The sequence below is a fragment of the Eschrichtius robustus genome, chromosome 12, assembly GCF_028021215.1.
Source record: "Eschrichtius robustus isolate mEscRob2 chromosome 12, mEscRob2.pri, whole genome shotgun sequence".
In the NCBI taxonomy this organism is placed as follows: domain Eukaryota; kingdom Metazoa; phylum Chordata; class Mammalia; order Artiodactyla; family Eschrichtiidae; genus Eschrichtius; species Eschrichtius robustus.
The window spans coordinates 52,974,600-52,988,677 of record NC_090835.1 but is presented as its reverse complement, the minus strand read 5'-3'; the positions used below and the strand labels follow the sequence as shown (position 1 = coordinate 52,988,677).

General features: G+C 42.0%; 1 protein-coding gene across 2 annotated transcripts in view; it reads right to left on the bottom strand.

Annotated features, from left to right (window-relative positions):
• CMTM6 (CKLF like MARVEL transmembrane domain containing 6) overlaps positions 1 to 13,644 on the bottom strand; it is a 60,865-nt gene extending 47,221 nt beyond the window's left edge. For both annotated transcript variants that reach the window (XM_068557890.1, XM_068557889.1), the window contains exon 1: positions 13,426 to 13,644. In XM_068557890.1, coding sequence (XP_068413991.1) covers positions 13,426 to 13,563 — 138 coding nt within the window. In that variant the 5' untranslated portion in view covers positions 13,564 to 13,644. The remainder of the gene's footprint in view (positions 1 to 13,425) is intronic.
• Positions 13,645 to 14,078: the final 434 nt, after the last annotated feature.

Sequence of the window (14,078 nt, the reverse complement as noted above, 5' to 3'; positions counted from 1 at the left end):
CAAGTTCCTATTCCCAGATAAAGGCCAAGAAATTAGCACGACAAGCTATATTCAGTATGAAAATTTCTCCTGATTCCCCATCTCTGATGCTACTAACCTTCCTTTAAAATCTCCCACAGCACTGTACAGTCTCTAATACAAAATAAAGGGATCATTTCACAATATATACAAATATCACATTATTAAGTTGTACATCTGAAACTGTTACATGTCAATTATACCTCGATTTAAAAAATAAATTAGAGGGAGACGTTCAAGATGGCGGAGGAGTAAGATGTGGAGATCACCCTCCTCCCCACAAATACATCGGAAATACATCTACATGTGGAACAACTCCTACAGAACACCTACTGAATGCTGGCAGAAGACCTCAGACTTCCCAAAAGGGTGCACGAGGAGAGGGGATTCAGGGCACCGCCTAAAGGAGCTCCAGAGACGGGCGCAAGCCACGGCTATCAGCACGGACACCAGAGACAGGCATGAAACGCTAAGGCTGCTGCTGCAGCCACCAAGAAGCCTGTGTGGAAGCACAGGTCACTATCCACACGTCCCCTCCTGGGAGCCTGTGCAGCCCGCCACTGCCAGGGTCCCACGATTCAGGGACAATTTCCCTGGGAGAACACACGGTGCAACTCGGGCTGTTGCAACGTCATGCCAGCCTCTGCCACTGCAGGCTCGCCCCACATTCCACACCCCTACCCCCAACACCCCCCATCACCCCCCCCCCCCCCCCCCCGGCCTGAGCGAGCCAAAGCCCCCTAATCAGCTGCTACTTTAACCCCATCCTGTCTGGGCAGGGAACAGATGCCCTCAGGCGACCTACATGCAGGGGCAGGGCCAAATCCAAAGCTGAACCCCCAGGGGCTGTGCGAACAAAGAAGAGAAAGGGAAATCTCTCCCAGCAGCCTCAGGAGCAGCCGATTAAATCTTCACAATCAACTTGATATACCCTGCATCTCTGGAATACCTGAATAGACAATGAATCATGCCAAAATTGAGGTGGTGGACTTTGGGAGCAACTGTAGACTTGGGGTTTGTTTTCTGTATCGGATTTATTTCTGGTTTTATGTTTATCTTAGTTTAGTATTTAGAGTTTGCCATCATTGGTAGATTTGTTTATTGATTTGGTTGCTCTCCTTTTTTTTTTTTTTTTAATTATCCCTAACTTTATTTATTTATTTATTTTTTAAGATTTATTGATTGATTGATTGATTGATTGCTATGTTGGGTCTTCGTTTCTGTGCTAGGGCTTTCTGTAGTTGCGGCAAGCGGGGGCCACTCTTCATCGCGGTGCGCGGGCCTCTCACTACTGTGGCCTCTCTTGTTGCGGAGCACAGGCTCCAGACGCGCAGGCTCAGCAGTTGTGGCTCACGGGCCTAGCTGCTCCACGGCATGTGGGACCTTCCCAGACCAGGGCGCGAACCCGTGTCCCCTGCATTAGCAGGCAGATTCTCAACCACTGCGCCACCAGGGAAGCCCTGCTCTCCTTTTTTAAAAAAAAATATAGATATATTTTTTTCCTTTTTCTCTTTTTGAGAGTGTGTATGTGTTTGCTTCTTTGTGTGATTCTGTCTGTATAGCTTTGCTTTTACCATTTGTCCTAGGGTTCTGCCTGTCCGTTTTTTTTGCTTTGTTTTTTTTTCAGTATAGTTTTTAGCGCTTATCATTGCTGGATTTGTTTTTTTGGTCTGGTTGCTCTCTTCTTTCTTTTTTTTTTTTTTTTTTTTTTTTGATTACTTTTTAAATTTTTTAAATAATTATTTTAATTTTTTACTTTAGTAACTTTATTTTATATTTTTCTTTCTTTTTTTCTCGCTTTCCTCCTGAGCCATGTGGCTGACAGGGTCTTGGTGCTCTGGCCGGGTGTCAGGCCTGTGCCTCTGAGGTGGGAGAGCCAAGTTCAGGACATTGGTCCACCAGAGACCTCCCAGCTCCACGTAATATCAAACGGCGAAAGATCTCCCAGAGATCTCCATCTCAATGCTAAGACCCAGCTCCACTCAACAACCAGCAACCTACAGTGCTGGACACCCTATGCCAAACAACCAGCAAGACAGGAACACAACACCACCCATTAGCAGAGAGGCTGCCTAAAATCATAATAAGGTCACAGACACCCCCAAACACACCACCGGACGCGGTCTGGCCCACCAGAAAGACAAGATCCAGCCTCATCCACCAGAACACAGGCACTAGTCCCCTCCACCAGGAAGCCTACACAACCCACTGAACCAACCTTAGCCACTGGGGGCAGACACCAAAAACAGCGGGAACTATGAACGTGCAGCCTGTGAAAAGGAGACCCCAAACACAGCAAGTTAAGCAAAATGAGAAGACAGAGAAACACACAGCAGATGAAGGAGCAAGGTAAAAACCCACCAGACCAAACAATTGAAGAGGAAATAGGCAGTCTACCTGAAAAAGAATTCAGAGTAATGACAGAGAAGATGATCCAAAATCTTGGAACTAGAATGGAGAAAATATAAGAAACGTTTAACAAGGACCTAGAAGAACTAAAGAGCAAACAAACAATGATGAACAACACAATAAATGAAATTAAAAATTCTCTAGAAGGAATCCATAGCAGAATGACTGAGACAGAAGAACAGATAAGTGACCTGGAAGATAAAATAGTGGAAATAACTACTGCAGAGCAGAATAAAGAAAAAAGAATGAAAACAATTGAGGACAGTCTTAGAGACCTCTGGGACAACATTAAACACAACAACATTGGAATTATAGGGGTCCCAGAAGAAGAAGAGAAAAAAGAAAGGGACTGAGAAAATATTTGAAGAGATTATAGTTGAAAACTTCCCTAACATGGGAAAGGAAATAGTTAATCCAAGTCCAGGAAGCGCAGAGAGTCCCATACAGGATAAACCCAAAGAGAAACATGCCAAGCCACATATTAATCAAACTATCAAAAATTAAATACACAGAAAAAATACTAAAAGCAGCAAGGGAAAAACAACAAATAACATACAAGGGAATCCCCATAAGGTTAACAGCTGATCTTTCAGCAGAAACTCTGCAAGCCAGAAGGGAGCGGCAGGACATATTTAAAGTGATGAAAGGGAAAAGCCTACAACCAAGATTAGTCTACCCAGCAAGGATCTCATTCAGATTAGACAGAGAAATTAAAACCTTTACAGACAAGCGAAAGCTAAGAGAATTCAGCACCACCAAACCAGCTTTACAACAAATGCTAAAAAAACTTTTCTAGGCAGGAAACACGAGAAGGAAAAGACCTACAATAACAAACCCAAAACAATTAAGAAAATGGTAATAGGAAAATACATACTGATAATTACCTTAAATGTAAATGGATTAAATGCTCCCACCAAAAGACATAGACTGGCTGAATGGATACAAAAACAAGACCCACCTACATGCTGTCTACAAGAGATCCACTTCAGACCTAGGGACACATTCAGACTGAAAGTGAGGGGATGGAAAAAGATATATCATGCAAATGGAAATCAAAAGAAAGCTGGAGTAGCAATTCTCATATCAGACAAAATAGACTTTAAAATAAAGACTCTTGCAGGAGACAAAGAAGGACACCAAGAGATCAATCCAAGAAGAAGATATAACAATTGTAAATATTTATGCACCCAACATAGGAGCACCTCAATACATAAGGCAAATGCTAACAGCCATAAAAGGGGAAATAGACAGTAACACAATCATAGTAGGGGACTTTAATGCCCCACTTTCACCAATGGACAGATCCTCCAAAATGAAAATAAATAAGGAAACACAAGCTATACATGATACATTAAACAAGATGAACTTAACCGATATTTATAGGACATTCCATCCAAAAACAACAGAATACACTTTCTTCTCAAGTGCTCATAGGACATTCTCCAGGATAGATCATATCTTGGGTCACAAATCAAGCCTCAGTAAATTTAAGAAAATTGAAATCGTATCAAGTATCTTTTCCGACCACAATGCTATGAGACTAGATATCAATTACAGGAAAAAACTCTGTAAAAAATACAAACCCATGGAGGCTAAACAATACACTACTTAATAACCAAGAGATCACTGAAGAAATCAAAGAGGAAATCAAAAAATACCTAGAGACAAATGACAGTGAAAACACGACGACCCAAAACCTATGGGATGCAGCAAAAGCAGTTCTAAGAGGAAGTTTACAGCAATACAATCCTACCTCAAGAAACAAGAAACATCTCAAACAACCTAACCTTACATCTAAAGCAATTAGAGAAAGAAGAACAAAGAAGCCCCAAAGTAGCAGAAAGAAAGAAAACATAAAGATCAGATCAGAAATAAATGAAAAAGAAATGAAGGAAACAATAGCAAAGATCAATAAAACTAAAAGCTGGTTCTTTGAGAAGATAAACAAAATTGATAAACCATTAGCCAGACTCATCAAGAAAAACAGGAAAAGACTCAAATCAATAGAATTAGAAATGAAAAAGGAGAAGTAACAGCTGACACTGCAGAAATACAAAGGATCATGAGAGATTACTACAGGCAACTATACGCCAATAAAACGGACAACCTGGAAGAAATGGACAAATTCTTAGAAAAGCACAACCTTCCAAGACTGAACCAGGAAGAAACAGAAAATATAAACAGTCCAATCACAAGTATTGAAATTGAAACTGTGATTAAAAATCTTCCAACAAACAAAAGCCCAGGACCAGATGGCTTCACAGGTGAATTCTATCAAACATTTAGAGGAGAGTTAACACCTATCCTTCTCAAACTCTTCCAAAATATAGCAGAGGGAGGAACACTCCGAAACTCATTCTATGAGGCCACCATCACCCTGATACCAAAACCAGACAAAGACGTCACAAAGAAAACTACAGGCCAACATCACTGATGAAAACAGAGGCAAAAATCGTCAACAAAATACTAGGAAACAGAATCCAACAGCACATTAAAAGGATCATACACCATGATCAAGTGGGATTTATCCCAGGGATGCAAGGATTCTTCAATATACGCAAATCAATCAATGTGATAAACCAAATTAACAAACTGAAGGAGAAACACCATATGATAATCTCAACACACGAAGAAAAAGCTTTCGACAAAATTCAACCCCCATTTATGATAAAAACCCTCCAGAAAGTAGGCATAGAGCGAGTTACCTCAACATAATAAAGGCCATATATGACAAAACTACAGCCAACATCGTTCTGAATGGTGAACAACTGAAACCATTTCCAGTAAGATCAGGAACAAGACAAGGTTGCCCACTCTCACCCCTATTATTCAACACAGTTTTGGAAGTTTTAGCCACAGCAGTCAGAGAATAAAAAGAAATAAAAGGAATCCAAATTAGAAAAGAAGTAAAGCTGTCACTGTTTGCAGATGACATGATATTACACATAGAGAATCCAAAAGGTGCTACCAGAAAACTACCAGAGCTAATCAATGAATTTGGTAAAGTTGCAGGATACAAAATTAATGCACAGAAATCTCTTGCATTCCTATACACTAAAACGAAAGATCAGAAAGAGAAAGTAAGGAAACACTCCCATTTACCATTGCGACAAAAAGAATAAAATACCTAGGAATAAACCTACCTAAGGAGACAAAAGACCTGTATGCAGAAAACTATAAGACACTGATGAAAGAAATTAAAGATGATACAAACAGATAGAGAGATATACCATGTTCTTGGATTGGAGGAATCAACATTGTGAAAATGACTATACTACCCAAAGCAATCTACAGATTCAATGGAATCCCTATCAAGCTACCAATGGCATTTTTCACAGAAGTAGAACAAAAAATTTCACAATTTGTATGGAAACACAAAAGACCCTGAGTAGCCAAAGCAATCTTGAGAAAGAAAAATGGAGCTAGAGGAATCAGGCTCCCTGACTTCAAACTATACTACAAAGTTACAGTAATGAAGACAGTATGGTACTGACACAAAAACAGAAATACAGATCAATGGAACAGGATAGAAAGCCCAGAGATAAACCCATGCACATATGGTCACCTTATTTTTGATGAAGGAGGCAAGACTATACAATGGAGAAAAGACAGCCTCTTCAGTAAGTGGTGCTGGGAAAACTGAACAGCTACATGTAAAAGAATGAAATTAGAACACTCCCTAACACCGTACACAAAAATAAACTCAAAATGGATTAAAGACCTAAATGTAAGGCCAGACACCATAAAACTCTTAGAGGAAAACATAGGCAGAACACTCTATGACATAAATCACAGCAAGATCCTTTTTGACCCACCTTCTAGAGAAATGGAAACAAAAACAAAAATAAACAAATGGGACCTAATGAAACTTAGAAAAGCTTTTGCACAGCAAAGGAAACCATAAACAAGACCAAAAGACAACCCTCAGAATGGGAGAAAATATTTGCAAACGAAGCAACTGACAAAGGATTAATCTCCAAAATTTAAAAGCAGCTCATGCAGCTCAATATCAAAAAAACAAACAACCCCATTCAAAAATCGGTAGAAGACCTAAATAGACATTTCTCCAAAGAAGATATACAGATTGCCAACAAACACATGAAAGAATGCTCAACATCACTAATCATTAGAGAAATGCAAGTCAAAACTACAATGAAGTATCACCTCACACCAGTCAGAATGGCTATCTTCAAAAAATCTACAAACAATAAATGCTGGAGAGGGTGTGGAGAAAAGGGAACACTCTTGCACTGTTGATGGGAATGTAAATTGATACAGCCACTAAGGAGAACAGTATGGAGGTTCGTTAAAAAACTAAAAATAGAACTACCATAGGACCCAGCAATCCCACTACTGGGCATATACCCTGAGAAAACCATAATTCAAAAAGAGTCATGTACCACAATGTTCACTACAGCTCTATTTGCAATAGCCAGGACATGGAAGCAACCTAAGTGTCCATCGACAGATGAATGGATAAAGAAGATGTGGCACATATATACAATGGAATATTACTCAGCCATAAAAAGAAACGAAATGGAGTTATTTGTAGTGAGGTGGATGGACCTAGAGTCTGTCATACAGATTGAAGTAAGTCAGAAAGAGAAAAACAAATACCGTATACTAACACATATATGTGGAATCTAAAAAAAGAAAAAAAAAATGTTTCTGAAGAACCTAGGGGCAGGACAGGAATAAAGACACAGACATAGAGAATGGACTTGAGGACACGGGGAGGGGGAAGGGTAAGCTGGGACAAAGTGAGAGAGTGGCGTGGACTTACATATACTACCGAATGTAAAATAGATAGCTAGTAGGAAGCAGCCACGTAGCACAGGGAGATCAGCTCGGTGCTTTGTGACCACCTATAGGGGTGGGATAGGGAGGGTGGGAAGGAGACGCAAGAGGGAGGAGATATGGGGATATATGTATATGTATAGCTGATTCACTTTGTTATGCAGCAGAAACTAACACACCACTGTAAAGCAACTATACTCCAATAAAGATGCTGAAAAGAAAAGTTTTTTTAAAAATACAGTGTGTTGTGTATCATGTATCCAACATTGTAATATATATAGGAACATGTAATAACAGAGCAACAAGATTAATGTATAAGAAAAAATAAAAAAACAATAATTTTATATCTCATAATTGAGCATTTGTTATACATAAATTCAGGAAATCTCAGGAGAATGTTCAGATCCACCTGCACTAATAATAGCTGGAGAAAGATGAGTGGAAAAGCAAGACTCAAATCAGGGCCAAGAGACACACAGGATCAGGATAGGCAGAGGGCATTCCAGGTGCAGCACAAAAGGAACAGATTCATGCCAGCAAGGATTTGCACAGTAGCCCAAACGGGATAATAAGGCAACCAACCTAACTGGATGGGAAGTGATGAGGAAAATGGTTAAGGAGTTGAGTGACAGTGATTATCATGCCAGGGAGTATGGACTTCTACATGCAGGCACTGCCTGTCTGATTTAGTTGGTTAGCAGACAGGAGGAGCGGAGGACCGGGTGAGGCCTGAAGGAACATCAACAGTTCAAGGGGAGGAGGGAACAGGGCAACTTGCACCAGACAAGCAGGTCACAGGAAGTTTAACACTTCTTTCCTAAACTCCTTAAAAAGCAAGGACTTGCGGGACTTCACTGGTGGCGCAGTAGTTAAGAATCCACCTGCCAATGCAGGGAACACGGATTCGATCCCTGGTCTGGGAAGATGCCACATGCCACGGAGCAACTAAGCCCGTGTGCCACAACTACTGAGCCTGCGATCTAGAGCCCGCGAGCCACAACTACTGAAGCGTGCGCACCTAGAGCCCGTGCTCCACAATGAGAAGCCTGCGCACCACAACGAAGAGTAGCCCCTGCTCGCCACAACTAGAGAAAGTCCGCGCGCAGCAACAAAGACCCAATGCAGCCATAAATAAATAAACAAACAAACACATAAATAAAAAAATTTTAAAAAGGACTTCCCTGGTGGTCCAATGGTTGGGACTCCGCGCTTCCAACGTAGGAGGCTGCACGGTGCGGCCAAAAAAAAGAAAGTAAACACACTCCTCCAAATTGTAAATCTAACAGTGATGCTGCAGAGTGTGTGAGTGGTGTGAGGGCTGAAGTGTGGCTTATTTTATTAATCATATATATGTAAGTAATCATATATATTTATGCTTATATTTGTAAGCAGACACTTTTTTGTATTAAAAAAGAAAAAAGATGGGGGCTTCCCTGGTGGCGCAGTGGTTGAGAGTCTGCCTGCCAATGCAGGGGACACGGGTTCGAGCCCTGGTCTGGGAAGATCCCACATGCCGCGGAGCAACTGGGCCCGTGAGCCACAACTACTGAGCCTGCGCGTCTGGAGCCTGTGCTCCGCAACAAGAAAGGCCGCGATAGTGAGAGGCCCGCGCACCGCGATGAAGAGTGGCCCCCGCTCTCCGCAACTAGAGAAAGCCCTCGCACAGAAACGAAGGCCCAACACAGCCAAAAAATAAATAAATACATTTAAAAAACAAAAAAAGAAAAAAGAAAAAAGATGTGAAAGTTACGGGAAGAAGTTTGAGAAATGTGTGGTCACCAGCATTAAATACCAAAGTGGTTAAAGATTGGAAAAGAGATAAAGTCACTGAATTGCGTAAGGAAATAATGGTGAATGCAACCCATAAATTTAGAGGCTCGCTGATTACTTTCTGGTAAACAGTTTTGCTCTCAATGGCATGAAGGCATGTACTAAAGATCGCTTACTGAATATTAGGCTAAGCACCTAACAACAGTACGTACACCCAATGCGGCTCCTTCTAATGACATGAAATTTTACCCAAACATAATTAAGGGAATTATCAAGCTGTTAGAGTTGGCAGAGCCCTTGGAGAGCACAGTCTCCCAGCCTCATGCTTACAGTTGATTGACTTAATCTCTGACAGACTATATCCCAAGTTAGCCAGGCACAGACAAGAACCCGGGTCTCCTAACTCCCACTCTGTACTTGTTTCCCCCCAATAAAGCACTGCTTATTAAGTTCATTTTACGACTATGTATGTTTGTGTAGGTTTTCCCTGTAAGTTGGGTTTTTGAAGTTACAACTATAGTTTTGTGCATTTCCCCTTTTGCTGTTAAATCATACATTAAAACCAACGTGCTAGGGTCAACACATTTGGGAAGTCTTAGTGACTAAAGATGGTCTTACAGTTCTGGTGACTCAAACATTCAGATAATGACTACCCTGTGTCTCTATTTCAGTTTCACTACCTTTTCTGAAACTTCAGTCTTCCCTAAAATTAACAGTCATCATACTACATACTAATTCTCCATCATTTAGCAGTCTACCACCAAAAAACTTCTCATAAAAAGAACTTTTTAACGTTTGCTATTGATTATAAGGCTCCATCTACACAATTATATTAGTCTGTGAATTTCTGAATTTGCTACTAAAAACCTTGTAGTGATACATAAGGTTCAAGTAAACATATCAGTCAGCCTGAAATCAGGTAAGCCTCTCTTGCCTTCGGCAAACATTTATTCTCCCAAAGGTTCGAAGATATAATTTGCTGACATTACAGATCTTCAAGGTAAAAACAGAGCATTTCAATTTAGTGCCTATCAGTTTTCACATTTAAATCATGAAAAGAGCACCAACATAATACAAACTGCTTCTAAGTGATCTGTTTCTTGGCACTTACAGAGTACCAATATTTATAATTTAATAAATTTAAATGACTGGTGAATTCTAAATCAAACTGCTTGCCTGAAGAGCCATTATGGGGACTTCCTTGGTGGCGCAGTGGTTAAGAATCCACCTGCCAATGCAGGGGACACGGGTTCGATCCCTGGTCCAGGAAGACCCCACATGCTGCTAAGCAACTAAGCCCATGCACTGCAACTTCTGAGCCTGCACTCTAGAGCCCGCGAGCCACAGCTACTGAGCCCATGTGCCACAACTACTGAAGCCCGCACACTCTAGGGCCCGCCTGCTGCAACTACTAAGCCAGCATGCCCCAACCACTGAAGCCCGCGTGCCTAGAGCCCGTGCTCTGCAACAAGAGAAGCCACCGCAATGAGAAGCCCCCGCTTGCCGCAACTAGAGAAAGCCCGCGCTCAGCAACAAAGACCCAACACAGCCAAAAAAAAAAAAAAAAAAAAAAGTCATTATAATCATAGTACTATGCAGCCTTCAGGACATTCAATTGGTACCATAAACACAATGTCGGCTTGTGGCAGAGAGAGTATCACACATACTTAGATCACTGCACCAGTTTACTAGCAAGGAATTAGGTTGCCAAAGGTCTGTTCTCCCTTCAAACAAAAACGAACTCCCTCAAAAATAACAATAGCAACAAAAACGTCACAAAATAAAATATGGGCATAAGGACCAATCTAAGGATAGAATAAACTAATAAAGTGACTGCATAAATTTAGAACTGCAATGACTCCTTATGGTAAATTCTCAGCTGAATCTCTATTTCTTCTTCAGCTCTGGAAGGGTGGATGGACAAGCCTCTGACAAAATTAAGGTCACATCTGAATGGTAGACAGAGCCATGTAACTCCCAGAGTATGTTAACTCAAGAGCTGGTTATTCTCTTTTCTCTCTAACCTCCCCTTCTGTTTGCAGGCTCCGTTTTCTATCTACCCTTTGGTGTTCAGCTCTGTATCAGCAAGCACATCCCACAGAGCCTCAGAGATTTCTAAAAATCTTAAGAGTGGAAAGAACCTCAGAGGAAATCCAATGCAACTTCCTAGGTAGGACTCTAAGAATTTCCTAAGTACACAGTGTTTTTTAAGTTTTAGAATAAGATTCATTTCCCTTTTGGGGTCTTTGAGAATCTGGTAAGATTTATGGGTCTAGAATAATTTACCCAAACACAGAAATGCACTATATTTTGAATAAAATGTCATAGGGCTTGCAGGTCTCTTATTAAAGTACCTCCTCTTTTGGTTATGGGTTTCTCCACTACGGTTGTTTCCTTCTTGGAGCTTTCCAATTCTATTTAATTAAAAAAATAAGTTATCTAAAGTAAAACAACTTAAAGCAGAGTTTGAGTTAAGGCAAAGAAGACTCTGCCTGTTGCCCCTGGCTGGACGACAGTTTTCATTTATTCCATATATAACTTCCTTGGGACTTTCTGGGTAACTCCTATAATATACTGTTGTGAAGAGGTAAGACATTAAAACAGACAAAGCAGGAACAAAAAGAAAACCATCAAAATGAAAGGCAATAACGAAGAAATATTTTCTAAAATCTATATTAGAGAAAGTGTTCTTGTAACATTACAAGTTCCCCATAAACAGAGGGAATTCCCTGGCGGTCCAGTGGTTAGGACTCCGAGCTTTCACTGCGGAGGGCACAGGTTCAATCCCGAGTCAGGAAACTAAGATCCCGCAAGCTGTGCAGTGGCAGTTTTTATTCTCTCGCTCTTTCTCCTATGGCTGATGGAGAACAAGCAGGAATAGTCTAACAACCCTCGAAAGGCAAACTCATCTTCCTCTCCTCACCACATCCAAGTAAAAAGTCTACCCAAACTTCTGGCTGTAGTCTATTTTGAAGACATGGAACTACAGTTTACTAAACTATAAACAAGCTACTGGGAAATTTTACTTTAGATTTGCCAGTTCTGATTAGGAAGGGAAAATAAAGGCAACTAAAAAGAGATTTAATGGGCAACAGACCAGAATTTATGATGTCTTTTGAGCAGCAAGAATGCTTCAGATGAATATTAACCCTCTTCTGTTCTAAAGAGTTGTACTACTTATGTAGAAACATTTTAGCTCTAAGGCAGAGAAACATAGCTGATATCTAAAAGCCAAGTGAGAGCTGACAAGAGGAAGAGAAGAAGGAAGCCCTTCTAGGTAGAAGGAACCGCCCATGCAAAGGAACAATGGCAGGAGGGAGCTGATGACACCTGGTAAGAACAGAAAGGTTGCCAGTATGGAATTAAAAGAAGATAGAGCCAGACCCTTGGGTTCCACAGGCCACAGTGTCATTTGCTTCCAAATGACTCCCCAATTATTCTCAGAAGTGATCATTTTGGTGGCTAAAAAGTACTGTTTGTTTTCTGACTACTATTTTTCTATCCAATAAAAGTAGGTCATCTGAGTTCTAAGAATATAAGTTCTGGTTACCTGATTTCTAAGAACTTAAGATTTTTCCAAGGAAACTAACTGGCTATTTTCACTTGGTTGGTTCAAAAAACCAACCCAACCCATAAACACTCTGAACAGTCTGAGTTTTCCTCCTGCAGAAAATGTTACCTATCACTGGTTAAAACAGAACATAAGAGCTTAATATGTGTGTAGTCTGAATTAAAATTTAAATCTCAAAGATGTTTTGATATTTTCAGTAGTAGGTTTAAGGTCCTTAACCAATGCCCAAAGTAAACTGAAACTCAGCGACACTGAAAAAGAATGCCCTCGCTCTGCTGCCTGCACACAACACACACAAAAAGCTGTCCTTTTGACTTCGTATTTGGTACACACATATTGCTCATTCAGAAGTAATTCTTTTCCAGTCAATATAAAACTTTTGGGAGACAATTTATTGGACACACACATCTCTATGCCTTGCGTAGTATCGGAAGACTTTGTCCATCAAATTAAACTGCCCCCTTGGGCTCGCACCAGGAAACCCGCAAGAACCAGAGAAAGATAAACAAAAAGCGTTTCATAGTCTAAATACAGGCACTTCGGGAGATAACGCAGAGTTACAGCTGGGAGAAGAGCCGAAGTCCTACACAGGAGGAGAGAAAGTCTAAGCGGCTGACTTCGGTCGCTGACGCATTTCCTGCGCCCGCCAAACACGCTCGGTGGTCCTAGGTCGCCGTCGGGGACCCAGCGGGGAGGGACCCGGGATGAGGGGGCGCCGGCGGGAAAGGGGAGCCCCGAGGGGAACGGCCCCTCCCCAGGTGGAGAGGGAAGGAACTGGAGATGTGGAAACGGCCGCTTCTTAACTGCCACTTGAGAGCCGCTCGACTGTCTCCTCTCGCCCGCTCCGGCCGCGGACTCACCAGCTGAAGGAGTTTGAGGATTAGCCGGGTCCGCTTGAGCCGGCGCAGGGTGAAGTAGGCGACGAGGCTGCTCCGGGCGCCTCTGGCGGGGCCCGGGTGCGCCTCGGTGGTGGATCTGTAGACCGCTCCGTTCTCCATCGCCCACGGTCCGGGAACGCAAGGCCGCAACCGGCGTCGCCGACTTCGCCGACTCCGCTACCAGGGCCTTCACTTCCTGGACCTCCGCCCCACTTCCGGCCGACTCCGCCCATGCCCCGCCTCCTCCAGAGCCCCGCCCCCTGCCGCGAGGCCTTAACTTCTTCTCTAACTTCTTGTAAAGATCTGCGGAGAGACTCAAGGAAAGGGAACAGCAGGTGCAAATGCCGTGAGGATCCAATGACCTCGGCTCGTTATGAAACGGCTGGTGTGGCTAGGTTAAATAAGGGAGAAAGAGAGGCGGTGAAGTTGGAGATGTGGGCAGAGGCCAGATAATGTAGGGGCCTTGCAGAGCAAGGGAAAAAATTGGATTTCATTTTAAGTGCTATGGGTTGTCTTGAAGGACTTTCAGGATTTCTCCCTCCTGCTTCTCTCTGAATTCCTTCTAGACTTAATTATAAACATTGTTTCATTTACTTGTCTCTTTTTTGTTCACCAGCTGCTACAGCCCTATATGT